We start from the raw sequence: 20,705 nt of genomic DNA, 5'->3' as shown, positions 1-20,705 counted from the left end.
TCTTCCTTGTTTAAAATGATTCAGCAGTAGACTCTCAGATAGTCTCCGTCTGGTTAAAAATAGTTGCTTGCCTCATAAGGCTTTAGCATGGTACTGTCAACTGTAAAATGTTCCACCTTCCAAAAAAGTAGAGTGAAAAATGAAAGTGATCTTTCACACATCATTATTCTCCGCAGTTAGAGCTCCAGAGCTCATTCCAAACCCATCAAAGGAGGAGAGGCGAGCTGGGAGGGCGGGCAAGCAAGATGCTCGTGTTACTGCCCGGTGCCCTGCGGGTCCTTGTGAAGTTTTGCCCCCTACACAAAAGGAACCAGGCTGATGGTTCACTCGTTTCCCAGAACAAAACACTAGTGTATTTTTGAGAAACATTTATTTGTCAGATTTCTGGAATGCAAGAAGAGCTTAGTCATTGCAGCTGGATGTCTCCTGATGTCAGAGGAACACACTCCAGCAGGAAACCAGTATAGCCCAGTTAGCTGAGCCACATTCCACAGCCAACCCATAATACTGGGGCAGGAGAGCATGGGAGTCCGAGAGCCCATCAGCCATCTCACAGCTCTTGTGCTCTGTAAGCACGCAGATCACCGATGGGCCGGTGTGACCGGCTGTCCTTGACTGCATGTGTTTTGGGGAAAAAAAGGGTAATTTGATTGCAGTAGTGGACAAGGTGGGTTATTTCACTTGGCTTTCTGTACTGTTTGAAGCTTGAAGGTGTTTGCATTCGGGCCCAGCTGCTGGAGGGCGTGCGGTGGGAGCCCTCTGCCACAGAGGTGTCACAGGGTGGTGGTAGTGAGGCACAGCAGAGTGATAAAGGGAACATGCTTCAGGTCCAGCCTACAGGGAGACAGACGGCGCTTCTGCAGTGCCCGCAGCCAGCTCCTGAGGCTCCTGCCCGAGGAGGGAAGCACAGCACAGAGGGAAAGGCTGAGCTACAGTTTGCCCCACGGCCCCATGGTCAGAGGAAAGAGCCACTTGCAGTCCGCAGCTGAAGTGTTCATCATGGCTTCTCCCATCTGCTGAGCAGCAAACAGCCTTGGTGGTCTTCACCTGCTCCCAGCGCTGAAGAACTTTGCAGGAGCCAGAGGAGATGCACAGGTGTCCGTCGCTTTTCACTGCACACTTCACAGCATCAGAAGCTGGCTTGAGAGGCTATATGACAAATTGTTGGTTAATACCCACACTAATCCATTTTTTCCCTTAGAGTTGCATTTGCCTTGCATGCCGAGGCATCCTCTGCTCTTTTGCTCAAGGTGATATGCTAAATCCTGCTCCCTGGGCCATGGCAATCAGCTATTGCTGGAATACGATCAAGCCGCAGATGGCAGCTGTGGGAATTGCAGAGACTCTGCATTGCTGAGCATCACGGTCAAATCCTGGCCAGCATCAGTGGGGCAGGATTTGACCACGGAGTCAGATGTCCCACAAAGACCTAAGCGAGCCAAGTGCTGCAGCCTGCCCATGGGGTGCTCTCAGCATCTCTCTCTGCCCCCAGGCAGCACTCTCTGGTGCTGCTGCTGTATTTATGAGGTCCTGAAGCATACCTGTCACACCGCCTCATATCGATGACCCTATTGTAAGCATTTGCTCTGGGTCACTCTTGTCAAGACAAGGGATGAGTCTAGAAATTAATTACTGCTACAGAAAATGAGTGCTTTGAAGGAGTGCAGAAAAGGTCCAAGTTTTCTAGCTTTGCATGCCTACTTGTGTACCAGACCCCAGAAAATAGCTGTGTTTATGGGAAAGGACGTTTTCACATGCCAACAATTTTAATGCGCACCAGGCCTCATGCAATTTTTCTTTCTATTTACAATATTATGTATTTTATATGATAAAGTTTGAAGTGTGGCTTTTGTGCATGAATGATACAGTTTCCATAATATTTTTTCATATGCAGAGACATTTTGTTTTGATCTCATGGGGCATGAGTCAACTCCTATTTGAGGCCACTGGAGTCCTTCCAGTGACCTTCCCGGAGCCTGGCTAACTGGGCAGCCAAAGCCTGACACGTTGTAGGTGCGAGCTAGCATGACCTGCCGAGGCTCAGGGCAGCTCAGCAGAGCAGGTCAATCAAAAAAAGCCTAGGCGAGGAAACTACGCCGATAGCATTCAGTGTGCTTGGTGCAAAAACAAAGTCTCTGCCCCAGAAAGTTTGCCCATTCAAAGCAGGTGCCAAGTCCCTTAATCTCAAAGCTGCAGGAGTCAGGGTGAGCTATGGGACTCATTGGGCTGAGCTCCTTGAGTGGGACAAACACGACCCTGGACTGCCTGGATTACACCGGCCAGGTCCTGCACCCCCACAAAAGCAGCAGCCCTGTGGACCTGACTTGGCTGCTCAGGAATGGTGCCTGCATGATGATGCACAATTGCACAGCAGAGCTGGGTTCATGCTCTAAGGGTGCTTCCCATGAAGACCCCCGAGACCCTCCATGCAAGTGTGGGATCCCACACAAATTCGGGCAGCTGCCCATCCAGTATGCATGAATTTTATTCCCGCTTCTTAAGGACTGTTGGAAGACCAATTGCTTTTTTTGGTAGGAGCAAGTTTTGATGGGGAAATGTCAGGTTCCCCAATTCAGCAAAACCCTGGCAATTTGCCTCAGCTCAGAAAGGTGCCCCTGTTCTTGAAGGCCAGCAAGGAAAAGAGCACACCCAGACTCTGTAAAACACACATCAGACCCCAAATGAGCAACAAACAGGTCATGCCCACAAAGCTACTCATCGAGCATCCTCACTGTTTACGCGGCTTTCATCTCAATAGCTCTGTTATCGATGAAGAGCTAGCGAGAGGTGTTTGCGCCACGATGCTCAGCACACAGCATTTCTGCGGTTGCCCAGAAAGCGGTCAGTGCTGTCAGTCAATGGCATTATGGGGAGGTTCAGAGCAAGAAGTCAATGAGAAAGGTCCAGCAGGTGGTAGCCTCTGCCTGGCTCTGCTGCCAGCTCTGGCAGGGACGAGGGACTGTTCTGCAGGACGCAGGGCTGCAGCCGGCATCTGCATGGGTGGCTCCTCCACCGCCACCGGGCCTGCTAAGGAAATGGCACATGATTTGGAAATTAAGCAAAATATTTTGTGTTTATGAAACAGCTCCTAAGAGTTTTAAAAAGGAACTAGCAGTGTTTACACACAAGCTGGATGGACTCTAACACGGTGCATGCTCTGTTATGTCAACTCCTGCACCTGCATAAGATATTTTTAAAAATCCCCATGAAATGAGGGAGCCAAACAACGGCGTGAGTCTAATCAGCCCCATCTTGGTGCTCTCACTAGAGCCGCATTGAACGTTTTTGCTAACAGAGCTGGAGGATTATATGGAAAATCTTCTCTCCAAAGAGCCTCTGTTCAGGTCTGAAGTTAAGGCTGGTCAAAAGCAGGGAGTGGAGCTGCAGGTGAGCTGGTGTTGGAGCAGCCTGGGTGCAGAGCCCTGCTCCCGGGGCTGACGGATCGCTCCCAGGGAAGAGGGGAGACTTTGGAGGGAGTCCAAGCCTTGCAGCACCGCAGCTTGCTGCCGGCGCAGCGCGGGAAGGGCAGAGCAGCAGCTCAGCTAAGGGCACCTCGATCCCCTCTCAAGCAAGGAGGAGACTTGCCCAAAGAAGAATGAAGTCAAAAGCACATTTTCTTGTGCTTTCCCAAACTACCAGGATTACCAAATGTGCTTTTCACTGGGCGTTTTTGTTTTCTACACCAGAAAGTTTCTGGACCCCTTCTTAGCAACACAGGTTCTCCGTTCTCTCATATCACTTGCAGAAGGTCCTGCCTGGACCGTGTTTGGTTGTAGGATGACACCAGGATTCAGTCCCTAAAAGGTTATTGACCTGGGAAGAGAGAGTTTCTAGAATTTAAGGGCTGGGTGACTTCTTGGAAACTGCCTTATCAGCACCGCTACAAGCTGGAGCTTTAACAACCCTTCCTGAGCTGCACATCTCTAGTTCCTATTCCTACAGTTTGGTATTTGTCTCTGTACACATATGCTTATTTTGCAATTTGTTATTTAAAACAGCTTTGGGCCAAGATTGCCACAAAACCATGAAGCCAAGCTCAATTGCTTTGCTGTTACTGAAATTGGGTGTCAGCTAAGTCCTGAAGCAAACCAGTAAAGGGGAGCAGACGTCTGTGCATAGACACTGCGTAAGGGCTGGTGCCACGAAGTTTACGTGTCATCCTCCTTCCCTGGTGGTGAAGGGAATTGCCCGGGGCAGGGAGGGGTGTCAAGGGCTGTTATCAGCAGAAGCAAAAGGTGGTAAAACAGGAACGGAGAAGCACTGACTTTGCATAGCAAGGAGGGTCACCAGGGCCCACGCTGGTCTCCAAGAGCAGTGGAGGAGGACTGAGAGGGGATGGATGCGTGCAGCACTCCAGGGATTTAAAACAAAACCTGACGATACATTAAAGTCTGCTGGAGGCATGAGCCAGCGCTTACACAGGGACAGACTCGCTCTGAAGTGTCACAGGGAGGGGCTAGGTCACCGTAAACCCCGGGGGGGTCTGCAGTGCCTCAAGCCTTCCCCGCCAGTGCCTTGGCCCAGGCCAGGTTTTGGGGCGATGCCGCTAGCTGCCGCAAGACCGGGGGTCTCCATCCCACTCACAACGCGTGGGCTTGGGGAGGCATTTTTCCAGAAGAGCTGTAGAGAGCACGGGCTTTGCATCTGGGATCCGGCTCTCGTCCCCGAGGGGCACGGCACAGATCTGAGCGAGGACCATAGGAGCCGGCCAGCGAATCCCTTCGGCGCCGACGGCTCACGCGCTGCCCTCACCGGGGCAGGCTGCTCGGCAAAGCTGGCATCTGCCTTGGAAACAAATGTCCACAGAGCCACGGACGCACAGCACCAGTAACTTCACCTCCTGAATCACTGCTGTGATAATCCTGTTTGCTCAGTCTTAGTGACTGAAGAGAACCATAACCAAGAAAAACAGCAGGATTATCCTCCAGCACCTGTTTCCACTGAAAGGATTATCGCAACTGGCTGTGCCGGACGATGTCCTCTAGGTCACCATGAAAGCAGCCTGAGCGACATGGCAACCCAGCAGAAGGAGACCTCTCTCCCCTTCTGCATGCCCCTTTCCCAGGTATTTTAAGCACAGCAGCTGGGAGCTCCTCGCAGATGGAGGCCAGTCCGTGCGGATACAAGCGTCGGTGTTTGCACGTCTCCAGCACAGACTTGCTCTCCAAATAGCATCATCTCTTTGACTGTCTAACAGAAAGGCAGCGTGAGAAGTATGGGCTGTAAGCTGTGGGGCTCAGAAGATAGACAGCAGCCTTAAATCACTTTGAAACAAGTTGTTTTTCCTGCTCATCATTCCTTGTACTTTTGTTGTTCAAGCCCAGGATTTGGCCCACTCACCTCACAACATGTAAGGGCTCTGTTGTGCTGCATTTGCATCCACAATACAATGGTAGCTGAAGTAAGAGCTATTTTACTGCAGAATGAAAATGTTTGATTGCAGAAAAAGAGATCTTCCTCAGAGCTGTTTACATGGGAAAGCAGGAAAACCAGAGAAAGCCCAGAGAAATTTTGGAGGGACTCAGCTCATCAATGGATGGTTAGCTCAGGCAACAGGAATGCAGCCCTCTTATAGATGGAGGGCTTCTGTTTGATCTCACCTTCCAGACACGAAATCTGTCCCACTGTGCCCTCTTGGCTTTCTTTTGGGATCACCTTGAATATCAAGGTTAGCTCAATTGCCGTGAAGTTGCCACCAGGCTTTGCAGCAGCGCCCTGAGGGCGGGTTCTGCCACCGGTCTCGAAGCCTGAAAAGGAGCCTTTGGAAGAGAGGAGGGATGCTCCGGAGGGGAGGAGGTGGCCACCATCTTCACACCTGGGGGAATGATTTAAGTAGGGGAGTCTGAGCGTAAAAGAAGTCCCGTGTGCCGCTGGAGCCCGGGGACAGGCCCCTCTGGTCCTGGGCCGTTGGACAAACATGTGATTCCCTGAAGCAATGCTAACGTACTGCTGTCATCACGCTGCAGTGGTGTCACAGAGGGCTGGGAGCTCAGGCTCCCACCAAGCCCCTTTGCTCCCATTGTGCCAGCACCAGAACAAGTGTCCTGAGCCCCTTCAAGGCAGGGTATCTCCTGGTGGTGGTAACTTTTAGTCCCCCATGGAGCTGCAAGGAAGGCACAGTGTCCCTTAATGGTGCAGAGAGGTGCTGTGACTTCCCCAAGGCCTCTGTGACACGAGGTAACGCCTCTCTCCATCATTCTTCTCAAGAGCATCCTCTCATCCCTTAAGCAGAGGCCTTGGTGAACGAATTACTGCAGTCACAGATGGTTTTTTCTATAATGGAATGTAACATTAAGATAAATACTGGAGCATGGAGACAAACAAAGCAAAAAAAATCAGGGGAATAATCCTCAGCTTGTAACGATTTTTGCAAAACATTGTCGAAATTAGGTTTTATTGGAACAAAAATGTATTTATTATATCTGTCAACACTGGAAAATGATGTTTAAATTAAAACTTTATTTTAAACCCTAAAGATGACCCAGAAGTGATATGATATTTATAAATAGCTTATCATACACCACAGTATAAAAAGTACATTTATCCTCTCGCTATTGAGTCAAATTAATTGTTATATATGAGATGGGAATTAGTTTTACCCTTCTGACTACCAAAACAGAGAAAAAAATTAAAACCACAGGGAGGAGAGGAACAACAGGCCACGGGTCAGTCTCCTGTGAAAAGGACCATAGGAGAACAGTCCCCATTGGAAAAGCCCACCCCGATGCCGAAGCTTGTCTAGATCTGGGCCAAGACTAGGCGGTACCAAGCAGCAGAGACCTCTGATCCCCGCCGTTGTGCACAGGATTTCAACCTCTGATGCGCTTAAAAGCTGTTCTCAAGCACTGAGCCAGCCAGGTCCCCATTTAAACTCGTTTACGCTGTGGATGGGTGGCTCTTTCCAAAGTCTTCGCCCTGTTGTTTTTGGCCACGGCTTTGACAGGACAGCAGGACTGCAGACGACTTCTTGTGCCAGCTCAGCTTCAAAGCAAGAAATGTCCTGTGGCCCCCATACCAAGCCTGCAAAGGCTCTTCTGACAAGGCTGAATAACATATTGTATAAATTGGGCATAAGACTAACTGTGCGGCTGTTTTACCCAGCCAGGAACCTCCACGGGGCTGCTGATGCTGGTGCCCCTGCTGTGCGCTTCCCGTGTTCCCAGTGCATCCTGTGGCTCACGTGCTGTGCTCAGCTACCTAAGGGCAGAGCCCACCTGGGTTTTTAGGGGTGCTATCTGAGATCTCAAGCAGCCCCACTGCAGCGGTGAGGATGCCTCTGCCAGAGGAGACCAGTGGCTTACAGGTGGTGAGGGCTGACACCCCCTCCTCCCCGACCCAACAGCTGGGATTTAGGGGGCCTGTTACAAAACCTCCTGTTTATCAGAGAAGGGATTAGAAATATTCTCCTTGGATATTTTGGTCTTTGAACCTCAGACAGAGGAGACTGCATTCTTTATCCAGGCTTCATTAATATCCCATAAAAAAAGACAAATGTTCTCCTTTCTTGGGGCCAAGCAGAGTCAGTGTGCTCTGCTCTGGTCGTGGCTGTGGCTACACGTGTGTGGGATGGAGACGATGGGCTGCGATACGGCAGCGCAAATGCAGCCCGTTGGGATGCTGGCTGGCTGTAGACCATGCAGCAGCCCAGGCCTGCCGCTCCTGCATGCAATGCAGAGGCCATCACTGAAGCAGCAGGGAGCCAAGGAGGTGACCGTGGATAATGCCGCGAAGCCGCCCGGAGAGGGGAGATGGGAAGCCAGTGGGCAGAGCTGAGCCCCGGCTGGTGGGAGGCTCCCAGTGGCAGCGGCCAGGAGCTGAACGGTGACATGGGGAGATAAGGCTTTTGATGGATGGACCTCAGAAGGTTTGAAGGTTTTTGTTCTGTTTGGATAAGCAGTCAAATATTCACGCAGATAAGCTTCAGAAATGCATCTGATCTGAAGGCCTATCTTAAAAAGCAGGGCTGGAAATAGAACAAGAGAATTCCTCCGGGGCTTCGGTGGTTCCTGGGCTTTCCTTCGCCAGCACCAGGCTGTCCAGACCCACCCATGCAAGCAAACCCACAGTCAGGACAGCTCTAACAGCCTGACCCTCCCTGAACCTCAGGCATTCAACTGTGCCTAGGTACCAAACTTACTCACAGCCTGGGGGCTAGGGGAGATGGTCCTTCGCTTGGTCACTCTCTGCACTTTGTCATCTGGGTCCACATAGCTGCTATGGGTGGTTTAAAACATTGTTAAGGAAACGCCCTTGTTAACATTTGTGTATATCTTAACATATCCGTTGGCACAGAGTTTATATAACATTGCCTGGCGCCTCATCACCAGCAGAGTTATACCTACATCGAGCATCTCACTGTGTGCAAAGATCTGCAATAACCTGCTGATGAATGGTTGCTGGTGGCAAGACCAGACAGCAGCATGGATGATCTTGGCAGACTCCTGCCCTCCTCGTGCACCACGCTCAGACCTAGATGAGGGCTGCAGGCAGCACTGAAGATGGCCAGCTATTATCCTGCAACTTTAAATCACAGTGCTTGAGTGGAGTGCTTTTGGAGAGTGCATCATTTCCTTGGAAATAAATTATAATGTTGTACTTTACTCCAGCGAGTTTCCTTGTACCATAAGTTGTTTAAACAGTTTCTCATTATGCGTTTCCCATTTGGACAAAAAACAGACCAGAAAGCCTGAAGCACCAAGGCTGGTAGGAAAACGGAAATCCTGCTCCGACCATCCGAGCAGGCAGAGAGCAGCTCCCCAGCTCTGGGCAGGCGCTGGCGGGCCCAGCGAAGGTTTGGGGCAGGAAGGTGCAGGCAGGAGCAGCAGCACTTTCTGGCTCTGCAGAAAGTCCTGAGGTGACCCAAACACCTTTCAGGTTCACCTTTGAACAAATATGGCTCCCAGTCAGTTATGCAGGGTTTCCATCTGAGCATCCCCCTGCTTTGGGATGCCTCAGGGAGGACCCAGGTCCTAACCCCACGGGCAGAGCAGCAGAGGGCTTTCAGCAAGCCCAGGGAGCCCACCCCACCTAGGGTCAACTAATCGCTTCCCCTTCCCCTGTGTCCCTCCCCAGGCTTCCCGACTTGCTATTTATATCTTTGCCCTAACGAGTCCCCCCATCCACCCCCTAGCTTTAACCTCTTCCTTGCCAAGCGGTGGTTGGAGTTTACATGAGAAAGTTGTTTATGTTATATAGCTTTGTAATAGTTTCCTCCTACATCACCTCCCTTCCTTCCCCAATAAAATTCCCTACGGCGCGCTCGGCAAAGCCCGTAAACAAAGGAGGGGTTTGGAGACCCAACCAGGTTTTGGTGAACCCAGTGGGGAAACAATGGCTCTCTTGAAGGACGTTAAAGCCTGAGCTCATAATAGTAGGAAACTAGTGTCCACCCTAAGTAAGGAATTGCCTTCTTGCAGCTATCTAGCATAAAACACAATGTCCACACGGCAGGCCACAAGTCATCCCTGGATGAAGGGGGTTAACCCCGCATGTTCTCCTCACCGGTCAGGATGGCGTTGATGGTAGGAAACCGATGTGTTTGCTAAGCTCCAAATACTTGAAGTTGTGACAAGTGAGCAGGGAAGGGAGAGCGCAAAAAGGCAGCAGTGTTTTGAACTCACCTAGATTGATGAACAGAAGCAGAAGGCAATGAAAATCCATTAGCCTGACTGTTCCCTGCAGAGGAAAAACAGGCACACAAAATCCAATTCATTATTCTCTTTCTTATTTAATGCTAAGTAAGTCATTGAACTTTACTACTTGATCTATCCATTTTCTTTAGTAGTAGGGCTGCAGGAAATCTTTCTCTTCTCAAAGGGGGTTTCCAGTTTCTCACTGATATCATGTAAAAAATACTTGGAGTGTATGAGTAAAAAATAACCGCATTTCAAAGGGAGCTTGAGCCATGCAGATAATGATAATTTTTCTCTTCTGAAGTGCAGAACCGAAGAGTGGAGGTCCCTGGGAGCTCGGAGCACCATTGTTCTTCTTCCAGGCCCTTATCTGGAGACAGGCCCTGCGATAGACTGCGATGAGGCCACCGAAGGGATTATCTGTTCAGAGTGCTAATGGCATGCATTTGACAACATCAACCATTTAATTTATGAGGTGCCTCGTAATGTAAAGGCAAAGAAATCCATACCATGCAAAAGCCCAAGCACATCCAGTGCAATTAAAAAGTATCTGATCAAAGCCCAGCTTGCTCTACAACACAACTTTCTTAATTATGGCCACGCAGAAATGTTCCACCTTCCTAAAAGGCACCTTAGCACGTTTTGTACACTGATGGCAGTGTTATATAACGAGAAATATATTAATGGAAACTATCCAGCACTGAAATTATTCCAGCCTTTTTATCACTGCATTCCTTGCTTCCACATAAGCGAAGTGTGCAGGAATAAAAGTGGTTAAACACCATCCGCCAGAAGACACGCACGATGGGGATTACTCACAAATCACTAACAGCTCAATTGTGCCCATCAGTGTTGGGATGCACACAAAGACATTTTGCAAACAGAGCCGCTCTTCCTGGGGGATTATTTTTCCACTGCCCGTGGCTCGTTGCCATGTCACCCTCTTGCAGTTGGGGACAGCTTAGTGCTGTCACCTGGTACTTGACTTGCTCTTTCAGCTCCCTTGGTCCAGATCGCTGCCAGAAGTTGAGGAGTCTGTCCCACACTCTTCACTGTGGTATAGTTACCCAGTGGATAATCAGACTTAAATCATGTTTTCTTCTATCGCATGAATATTTGTGCAAAACTAAATTTTTTCTCACTTTTCACATGCAATGAGAAGCTTAATGGCTTAGTCATTAAGCTTCTGAATATAATATTCAGTGTGGCCCCTGAAGGGAGGGAAGGTTTAGGTGGTGAGTCTCACTTTTCCAATGCAGGTCAGGCAAAACGACAGGCCAGAGGTGCTGGTCTGGGTCTCAGCTTCTGCAGCATCACCGCCAGACATGAGGTTTGTGATCACAGTGATGGATCCAAATCCAGGCTGCAACCAAAACATGATGTCAGCCCCGTTGCTCTGCACGTTCCCATGCCCCTCGTGCCATTACCTGTGTTCATGCAACCTGCGTGAATCAGCTGAAACAAACCTTTTCTGGAAGGGCTGGTTTTCAGCCAGGGGAGCCCATTGCCCACCGGTTGCCCAGGCAGCAGTCCCAGTCCGGGCAGCGGGACATGCTATGGAGGGCAGAGTGCGAGCACCAGCCCTGGCTTGGATGGGCTGATGCTGAGAACCACAGACATGCGTTCACCCCATTGCCAGCTAGCTGGGAACCACCTGGCAGTGAAACAGGAACAAAACCTCTCCCGTGGATGCTCTGGAGGTGGTTTAGAGCGGTGTTACAATACCAGTTGTTACTGGCAATTACTGCAGCAGCAGCTGCCTTGCACTGAGTATTACATAAAAGCTCCGAAAAGCCCCAGTATTTGAGGCGAGCTGGTTTGTGAGCAGATCGGATGCTCCTGTGTCAGGATCCGGGATTTCAGGGGCAGCCTGGGTGCACTGGTGTTGTGGCTGTCCTAGTCTGGTGATGGAAACCTGCCAGGGTACCAGCGATGCTTCAGACAACAGGTCCCCCCGTGGCCCCTCCTGCCTCCCTCTCCCCTCCGCCGCCGTACCCCAGTAAGGGTAGCTCCGTGCCAGGGAACACAGCCCACACCACGCTTCGTGTCGTAAGCCAGCTAATTGAGATTTTATTTGATGACTCCCAAGCGAGTGTTTAGGGGAAGGACAGACAAACAAACAAAAAATCCCTCGCTGAAGGCGGGCTCTGCGAGCGGGCGAGCTGTTAAACAATGGGAGCTTTGTGGGACGTCTCCCAGTTTACCTGCTCCAGTCCAAGAGGAAGCGCTCCTCCCTCCGCAGCACAATGACGGTGGGTCGGCAAGCCCCAAGGGGGGACACAGGCTGGCACACACCTTTGTGTCGCAGGACACCTCTGGGGTCCCCTCTGATGCTCGGGCAGGTGAGAGGGGGGCACGTTATACACCCAAATGGGAGCAGAGGGAGGGTGGCTGGGGGCACCATGAGCTGTCCCCAGGGGTGACTGGGGCGGACGGCGCTTGTCCACCACCGTGGCTTGCACAGGGTGCTGGTGGCATCTGTAACTCTCACTGGACCAGTCAACGAGGGGCTCTTCATCCGTACGTAGAAAATTTAGCCCAGAACATTGTTCTCCCTTCCCGGCTAGGAAATCGTGCCAGGGGCTTCTCTCAATTCCTTCTTCTTAACAAGCACTCTTGAAATTTTGGCCACAAAGCACTGTTTAAATCTTACCACCTGGCAAATCTTTTGTCATGAGCTATTGCACCGTCCCTGCAATTTTTCCTTACAGTGGCAGGGTATTCTGCAGTCCCACTTTGAGGGAGGGCAGGTGACAGGCTCTGAGGGGGCTGCAGCACTCGCCTGGCCCTGCAGAATGACTTGTTGGTAGCTGAAATATTTATACACCTAGCAGCTGCTGAGATTTTGAGCTCTTCAGTGGGTCTGATTGCCTCTTTGGTGTATACACTTAAATCTGCCTTTCAAAGCACTGAGCCAACGAGCTTAAGACCAATTATCAAAACAATTTTGCTAGGAAGAAGTCTATCATGGCTTTAAAGAGACACTGGGCCAGGCATGCAAAGGTACATCACTGCCTAGAGACGCACAACAGTGGCTAATGGCTGGAGCACTAGTAGAAAATCCTCATTTAATCTCATTAAGGACAACAGGATTCAGTGCATTACACAGGATCAGAGGGGAAAGGCACACCATTACGTCTGAGATGTGCTGCTAACCATGGCAATGGCAAAAGTCTGGGTAAACTTCTGTTTCCTCCTTCAGGTTGTGGACCTGGAGGTCAGGACTCATTTCCTATTTGTCTGGCACTTTTGCACTTTGGTGCAGCTGGTATTAATAACTCCGAGCATCAGCCCTGGAAGGAATAGGTATGACCAAACCCAGACACTGCCCGGCATCTGGTACCATTCACGTCTGCATGCAGACTGCTGCCGGGGCACGGCTGAAAAACTCGTGCTGCTGGGTGCTAAGGACAAGCGAGCACAGACGTCCACAAAAAACGTGGGAGCCGAGTGGGCAGGAAAACAAAACGGCAGTTTGCGAAGCGAACGTGCGTACCAAGCTGCCAGTTTTCATGAACCGGGAAGCCGATCGCCAGTTTACGTAACAAACCCAAACACTCTTGCATTTCCAGCACGGCGGGCTCGATTCTGTCGCTGGTGTTTGCAGGACGGAGCAGTGACTCAGGGGAGCGGGGCGGCCGGCAGCTTGCACCAGCACGCCCGGCACAGCCGAGGCAGCGCGGGCACACCTGCACCCCGGGGTGCCACGGGGCACCTCCTGCTTGGCACCGCGCAGGAGGATGACGGCTGCGGGATGCGGGAGGCTCCAGGTCCAACTGGAGCCCCGCAGAGGGGAGGGGGTGATGCTAAGAGGGAGGTTTGTGTCCCGGGAGCCATGGGTGGCCAGGGAGCTGCGCGGCTTTACGCCGTCTGAGAAGCGGCTCGGGTGTGCTTTAGTCTGCTGCTGTTAGCCAAAAAGAGTAAGAAAAACTTTTAGGGATCTTTGGGGCATGTTTCAGCTGCCCGTCCCTTGGTGGCACGGTCCTGTATGGAAAGCGTCTTACCTCTCACACTTCTTAACCTGTGTTTCTACAGCGCATCTGCCTGGTGCATCCCTATCCAAACCAAATAAAATAGACTTTACCAGTAAGAGGCAACACCTATAGCATGGCCAAAGATGCCCCAGTTTTTGCTGTTCGCAATGATAATCCCGGGTTTGCTTGCCAGCATCACCTTTTTTTACCCTTTTCCCATCTTGGTCACTTTTTCAAGCACAGTTTGACAGCCTGAAGTAACTGAATTGCACGAATAAATCACCTGCTGTTACCACAGCTGCTCCTCACGGATGGGCAGGCGTACAAACATCTCAAACAAAAAGCATATCGATTTCTTCTGTGAGACGATTATCACAAATATTGTTGATCTTACATTATATGTGGTTGTTTATATAAAGAGAAAGACTCCTTACTTCCTCCTGGGGTGTTTGGGAACTTGGCAGGCTCTGAAAGCAAGTCAGTGGTGCATAGGATAATGCTCCTTGCGGGGAGTGTGCTTAGTGCTGTTGGAGGAGATCACATTAGTGCTTTTGACACGATCAAACAGAAAGTTCCAGCTGAACAATGAGTTTTTAGGACGAAAAGTGAAATGTTAAGAAGGTGTGTACATCTCCGTCAATTTGCTTCATTTCGCTTGTTGATGTGGCGGTAACAGAACTATTTTTAGGTATAATCCTTCAAAGAGAACATGACTTCTCCTTTCTGATTAGTACAAAGCTGGCTGCTAGTCAAAGGATAATTATTTCCCAACACATCACCTAACACACACCAGCAAACAAAACACTCATTATTTGAGCTATCCCATGTTAACTGTTGTTTAGCAGTTAACGTTTTCTTGACAGCTTTGAATAGGACTAATTGCTCCAGCTTCATTAGCAGAGGTCATTTACTCCTGGTAACAATACTTTTCTGGAGATAGTCTCTCCTATAAGATTAGATTATCAGGTCAAATTCTGCTCCCAGTGGCAATGATGCCTGACCGCGTTTGGCCTCAAGAAAGTCTGCTCTTTCGGTTCATAGCTACACAATTTCCAGCCCTGCAGCTGATATATTACATAAAGGAAGTAAGTGCACTCCAACGGACGGGAAATTACAATAAATTAGGAAAGCGTGCAGCATAAGGAAGGTTTGCAAAATAGCCACTTAAAAGTTATTAATAAAACCGACTTCAGATAGGGTTTGGGGGGGGGGGAAGCTGATAAAAAAGTTGTCCTCATACTTGAAAACACGTGCACACCCAAAAGGGAAAGCAGCGTTTGCAGAAGAACCGGTGCGTGCTGTATCACAAACACCCGGCTGATGCTGTCAAATGCTGTGTGCGCCATGGGCGCAGTTCACAATTTTAAGCCATGTTTTTTGCACATAGTTTCATTCGTTCACCAGTTACCGCTTGGAGCTACAGTCAGTTGATGCCGAGGGTCACGGCCTCAAAGCGCAGTGAATTTTCAGGAGTGCTTTTGTGCAGCTCTCACCGGTGCGGAGGTCCTTCTGCAGCCACTTCGACAGCCCGCTGCATGTCTGAAACATCCTTAACTTTCCTGAACACAGGGAAAACTCAAGCCAGGGTTTCCACCCAATATATTCCCATTTAAGCACGTGGAGAGATGCAGCCTTCTTTTCAGAAGTGCTGAGCAAACACTGCTTAGCGTGCAGCCGGCGCCTTTGAGAATCAGGCATCTTGCACGTGGAAGTCTCAGGCACCCTCGCCAAATAATTTTGGTCCTGGCAGACACAGGACGTTTTTCTCTGAGTGGATTTCTGTTTTACCTGTGTCTCCCTTCGCTGCAGGCCTGCGGCTCTTTGCTGTTACTTTCCTGCCCACGTACGTGTGCAGCCGCATGCCTACCACCTATACTTTCTGACCTGCAGCTCCAATCGCTAATCCATGTCTGGTTTTTGTCAGAAAAAAATATTCATCGTGAGTGTTTGACTCACTGCCTCCGGACTATTTCAGCTGCCCTGTAACACTTTTCAGAGTATCCTTCTTCACCGCGGAGAACAGCCTGTTCTGAGCGTGATCCACGGCAGACTGCTCGCCAGCAGCCTCCCCGTCCTCGCACACGTGCATGCCATATGTCCTGCTCTGTCCGCACCGTTACTGTGCCACCGTCTTTTTGCACCGTGCGAGACGGACCGGCACCCGCCATCCACGCTGCCAGGTGGATTATCTTAGCTGTCTACGAAGGGACACAACGTGCCCGCCTCCAGACCCTTCCAGCAGGTCCTCGACTGGCTAAAATTCAACGGCAGACAAATCCTGACCACTTTGCTCACACAGCGGGGCCTACGGAGGCCGATGGGCAAAACTCATCCTACCTTTCACCTTCTCAATGCCATTACACTTGTCTAGGGGAAGCATGACCCAGCACAGCTATTTGGCAAAAGCCGAGCCGGTTCTGGCCAAAAATTTCCCACCAAAGTCAGACCCTGTTGAGCCAAAACTTTCATCACTTTTTAAAATCTAAGGACACGAGCGTTTGGATGGTTAAAATTAAGTATGTGAACTGATTTATGCGATCCCCAATGCAGAGGAGGAGGGCACTGCTGCCTCCCCATCCCATCCCGATCCCGACATGCGCAGCCAACATCTCACCGCAGTTGCTGGCATCAGACATTGCCATCCCGTGCACCCTTTTGGTCCTGCTGTCTTTGGTGGAATCGCAGACAAAAACAGATTAAAAAAAAAAAAAAATCACTTGGTGGCAGAGCCTACTTCACTTAGCACCTGGTCTGATGTCACCCCGGCATTTTAAGAAGCCCATTTCACTATTATCAAGGGAGACATCATTAACTGCAGCTCACACCGAACCCCAGTAACATCAATGGAAAAGTATTATTTACTTCCCTGGTCCCTTCATTTTGCCCTTGCATAAAAAGTGTAACTTGTTTGAGGTTTTTTTTTCCTCCCTGAAAATACATCATTAGAAATGGCAAAGGACAAATTCCTTAACTTTTAAAACAAAAAAAATGAACAAATGGTTTCCAAAACAAACCGTTGACCACCACCCTAAAGAACTCGCTTTGGGAAGTGCTCTTCCTGGGAGCTGATTTCTAATTTAACTATACTTTTGAGTTTCATAAAGCTAAAAACGGCTTCACTTTCATTCGGCACTGCCTTCCTGTTGCTCTATGTGCCATGCATTCACTGCAGTAATGAAAAACTTCATGAAACCACAAGGATACAGCGTACCTTCATAAAGCAATAAAGGAAGACAATCTTTTGGACCAGGGACGCAAACCTGCAGCCCTTCTGTTCACAGTACCTCCTTACTTGGATCAGTCCGCAATATAACATTCAGTTATCATAATCTGGCCCCCAAGGAATATGTGACTGTCAGCAGCACACTGAAGCCACACTGCACATGACCATTAGCTTTATGATCTACAAACTAGGTAGTTTTATTTCACCCAGTGACACAGAAAAGGTTTCAGTGGCGTTTAAGTCTGTCCCAGAGTCCGATCCTGCTCCAGTTATGCCCCAGCCATTCCCTCAGAGGTTAACTCCTTTCTTACAGTAAGAGGGAACCAAAGTCTGGAGTCCTGTGACCGACTGCCTGGCTGCCATCTCCCCTTGCAGGGCACGAGCCTCCTCCGGCTGCTTTTCGGGCAGGGGTCTCTCCCGACCTCCATGCTCAGCACTGGGACCTGGTCCCGCTGAGCGCACACCACCCACCTCGCTCGGGCAGGATCGGGCCCACCATCAGCACGAGGTGGGCTTACTTGTGGGGTAGCGTGTACCGCATATGGAGATTTCCTTCTACTCGAGCCCATTTTTAGCTTTCAAATTAAACATCCTCTGTAATCTTAAATATTCTGGTCTCCTGACTCCCAGCTGCGTACTCCTAACAACAACAACAACAACAAAAAAGAATATATTCTAGAAAGGAACAGTTACAGAAAATGAGTGTATTCATTATCAGAGTGGAAACACCTTGTCTTTAGCCATTAATTTTAAGGGAAGTCAGCAGACCTCGGTGCAACAGGAACACAACCTTATTGGGTTTCAAACACGTTTTTTACAATACTGTGTCAGGAAAAACCATTAGATAGAGTTGTATTGGTAATCTGAGCCATCTTTGGAGAAAAACAAATGCTGTTCTTCCCATTATAGGTAGGTATTGTTTCGAAACCTATAGAGACACGCTTGCTTGTGCTGCAATGGTATTTATTGCACATAGACCAATTACTTACACAGTAGTAAATTGCACCAGAGTATAAATATGTTATAAAACACACACAGAGAGGAAAATGGAAATGACACACAAGTGCTAAAATAACAGCAGATTCACGTGGGCATTTGGAAATAAAAATAATAAAGTCTCTTAAGATATTTTAATTTATAATATGGATATATTTACAGTACCTTCATAAACTAATATAGAAAAAGTCACTCTCTCAATCAAACTGTAACAGATCAGACAAAACCAGAAATCGGTTTCAGGGTCAGCGTTATTCAAACCTCCCTTTCATTTTTAATTTGCGTGTGTGTACGTGTGTGCAAGTAACATCTTCAAATAACATTACGACTCTTAACACTGTGCAAAAAACAGCTTTGTCGCCATTTTCAAAAAAATGTGCAGTAAATTTTTGTTGTTGCCAGGATTTCCCCCCCCTCCCCGTTCATCCATAATTACAATGAACAAGCCTCAGAAGGCTCCTCGCCACCCACCCCCCTGTTCATAAAATACTATTAGTGGTATGTAAATATGCTGTTTAATATAAACATGGCCTGTTTATTCCCCTGTACAATATGCACAGTTTGAGGTAGAAGTTTCTCAGCCTGACTGCTATTGTCTGGCCGAAGGAGATAAGCACAATAACTCGCTGCTTGCTGATGCAGAGGGAAAAAGCACGAGAGCGTGGACTGGGTTTTTTTTTTTACCCCCTTTCGAAATATACCTGTGCTCCTCATTCATTACTCATTATTTCTCTCCATCGCTACTCTGTGGAAGAGGGGAGCACAGCTACTCTGAGCTTAAAACTCATCTTGCCCGCGGGGCCGTACTCTCCGCCTGGAGCACCTGCAGCACGGACCCTGCGCCTCCCCAAAAACTGCCCGGTGCTGCGGGTGAGGGAGTGAAACCTGGGGTGTCCGACAGCCCCGGGCGAGGCGGGGGACGGCTGGGACCCCCCGCCGCAGCCAAACTCGGCGGCCAAGAGCCGGCACCTCCACGCTCAGGTTCAACCACCGGCACGGTCCTGGGACAACTCACCCGAGTGAACCACAGCCCCTTCCGAAAGCACTTCTCCTAAACATAAGCTGGCTATCTTTGGGACGGGCTGTTTATTTTCTTTGTTCTCCGGTCAGTGGGTTTCCTGTTTGCTGTAGTTTCGGATGAGGTATGTCGTACACGAGTTCACCTGTTTTTATTCCTAAGTAAACAGCCGCTCTCTCCTCGCTAAGACAGGGATGAGTTTGGCTTGCCATTAGCTTTACCACCAGGCAGCTGCCGGGGATTTCTCCGCTCCCGTGTGCCTCCCTGCCTGCCTCTCCCCCTGCCCCGGGCCCGACGTGGCCCCCCACGCCTCCCCCCTATACCTTGGACTCCGAATCGGACGTTTTGCTATTTCTCTCCTCCAGGCTGGACTCGCTGCCGCCCCGCGTGCCCCCGTTGCAGTCGGACCAGGTCCCTCCCAGGCTGCGCTCGGGGGACCCAACGGTGCTGACGAAGCCCCCGGGCAGGCGGGCCAGCTCCCCGCCGCCGGCGTGCAGCCGCCGGTCGGCTTTCCGCGGGCAGCAGAGCAGCCTCTTGAAGGCCTTACGAAAGTCAGGGCTGCGGCAGTAGATGATGGGGTTGAAAGCGGAGTTGGCGTAGCCCAGCCAGTTGAAGAAAACGAAGAGCCAGTCCGGCACCAGGTCCCTGTTGAAGACGTTGACGATGTTCACCAGGAAGAAAGGGAGCCAGCAGAGGGTGAACACCCCCATGATGATGCCCAAAGTCTTGAGGGCTTTCTGCTCCTTCATGGCCATGATGCGGGAGGTCTTCCGCTTGCTGGCTCGGCCGTTGCCGAGGATGGGCTGGTGGTGAGGGTGAGGGGGCGGGGGCGGCTGCGGCTGCTCGTGGCTGCCGTAGAATCGGCCCTCGCACCTATCGATCTTCCTAATCTGCTCCTTGGCCTCCCGGTACACCCGGAGGTACACGAAGATCATGATGAGGAGGGGGATGTAGAAGGAAATGATGGACGAGGCGATGGCGTAAGCCCTGTTGGTGACGAAGTCGCAGCAGCCCGGGTCCTGGTAGCACTCCAGCGCCTGGGGGTCCTCGTCCCGCCACCAGTGCATCATGATGGGCAAGAAGGAGACCAGGGCGGAGATGGCCCAGACGGTGCAGATGATGCCCTTGGCCCGGCCCTTGGTCATGAGGCTCTGGTAGCGGAAAGGCGAGGTGATGGCCAGGTAGCGGTCGATGGCGATGACGCACAAGGTCTCGATGCTGGCCGTCACGCAGAGCACGTCCAGGGAGGTCCAGCACTCGCAGAGGAAGGATCCCCAGAGCCAGGTGCCCCGCACCACCAGCGTGGCCCCGAAGGGCACCACCAGCAGCCCCATCACCAGGTCGGCGCAGGCCAGCGAGGTGATGAAGAGGTTGGTGAGGGTCTGCAGCCGCTGCGTGCGCCCGATGGCCGCGATCACCAGCACGTTACCGGCCACGATCAGCAGCACCACCAGAACCATCAGCAGGCTCATACCCACGGCCCACTGCTGCGACAGCAGCTCGGCGGCGGCGGCGGCGGCGGCGGCGGACAGCTGCCTGCTCCCGCCCGCTGCCGCCGTCACCCCGACGCCGACGGAGCGGTTCTGGGGGCCGCACTCGCCCGGCAGCCACCCATCGCCCATGGCTGTGCGGGGCGCTCCGGCCGCCGCACCGCGGGCAGGATAAGCGGCTCCGCCGCCGCCGCCGCCGCCGCCCCGGGGCTGCCGCATGGCCCCGCGCCGCGCCGCGCCGCTCCGCCGGCCCGCCCCGCCCCTCCGCGCGTCACCGCCCGCCCGCCGCCAATCGGCGCCCGGGGGAGGGGTGTGGGGGGGAGGAGCCGAGCCCAGCCGCCCCGCCCCGCCCGCGCGCTGCCCGCGCCCCGC

At 51.1% G+C, this 20,705-nt stretch overlaps 1 protein-coding gene across 4 annotated transcripts; it reads right to left on the bottom strand.

The window, feature by feature from the left end:
• Nucleotides 1-381: 381 nt before the first annotated feature.
• Nucleotides 382-20,490, bottom strand: ADRB1 (adrenoceptor beta 1). 4 transcript variants are annotated; one of them, XR_008236950.1, is made up of 4 exons: nucleotides 19,167-20,482; nucleotides 9,621-9,675; nucleotides 5,341-6,273; nucleotides 382-1,149 (listed from the first exon to the last, which is right to left on the bottom strand). XR_008236950.1 is itself a non-coding variant. In XM_052799493.1 (3 exons), the coding sequence occupies exons 1-3, from the start codon at nucleotides 20,463-20,465 to the stop codon at nucleotides 6,224-6,226; spliced, it is 1,404 nt and encodes a 467-aa protein (XP_052655453.1). In that variant the 5' UTR covers nucleotides 20,466-20,482; the 3' UTR covers nucleotides 2,151-6,223. The 4 variants fall into 4 exon arrangements, 3 of the variants coding, with proteins under 3 accessions (XP_052655453.1, XP_052655454.1, XP_052655452.1); XM_052799493.1 differs by lacking the exon at nucleotides 382-1,149 and having other exon boundaries at nucleotides 2,151-6,273; XM_052799494.1 differs by lacking the exons at nucleotides 382-1,149; nucleotides 5,341-6,273 and adding an exon at nucleotides 7,555-8,214 and having other exon boundaries at nucleotides 19,167-20,481.
• Nucleotides 20,491-20,705: the final 215 nt, after the last annotated feature.

The sequence above is a fragment of the Harpia harpyja genome, chromosome 10, assembly GCF_026419915.1.
Source record: "Harpia harpyja isolate bHarHar1 chromosome 10, bHarHar1 primary haplotype, whole genome shotgun sequence".
Lineage (NCBI taxonomy): Eukaryota > Metazoa > Chordata > Aves > Accipitriformes > Accipitridae > Harpia > Harpia harpyja.
This window is presented reverse-complemented; position numbering and strand designations above follow the sequence as displayed.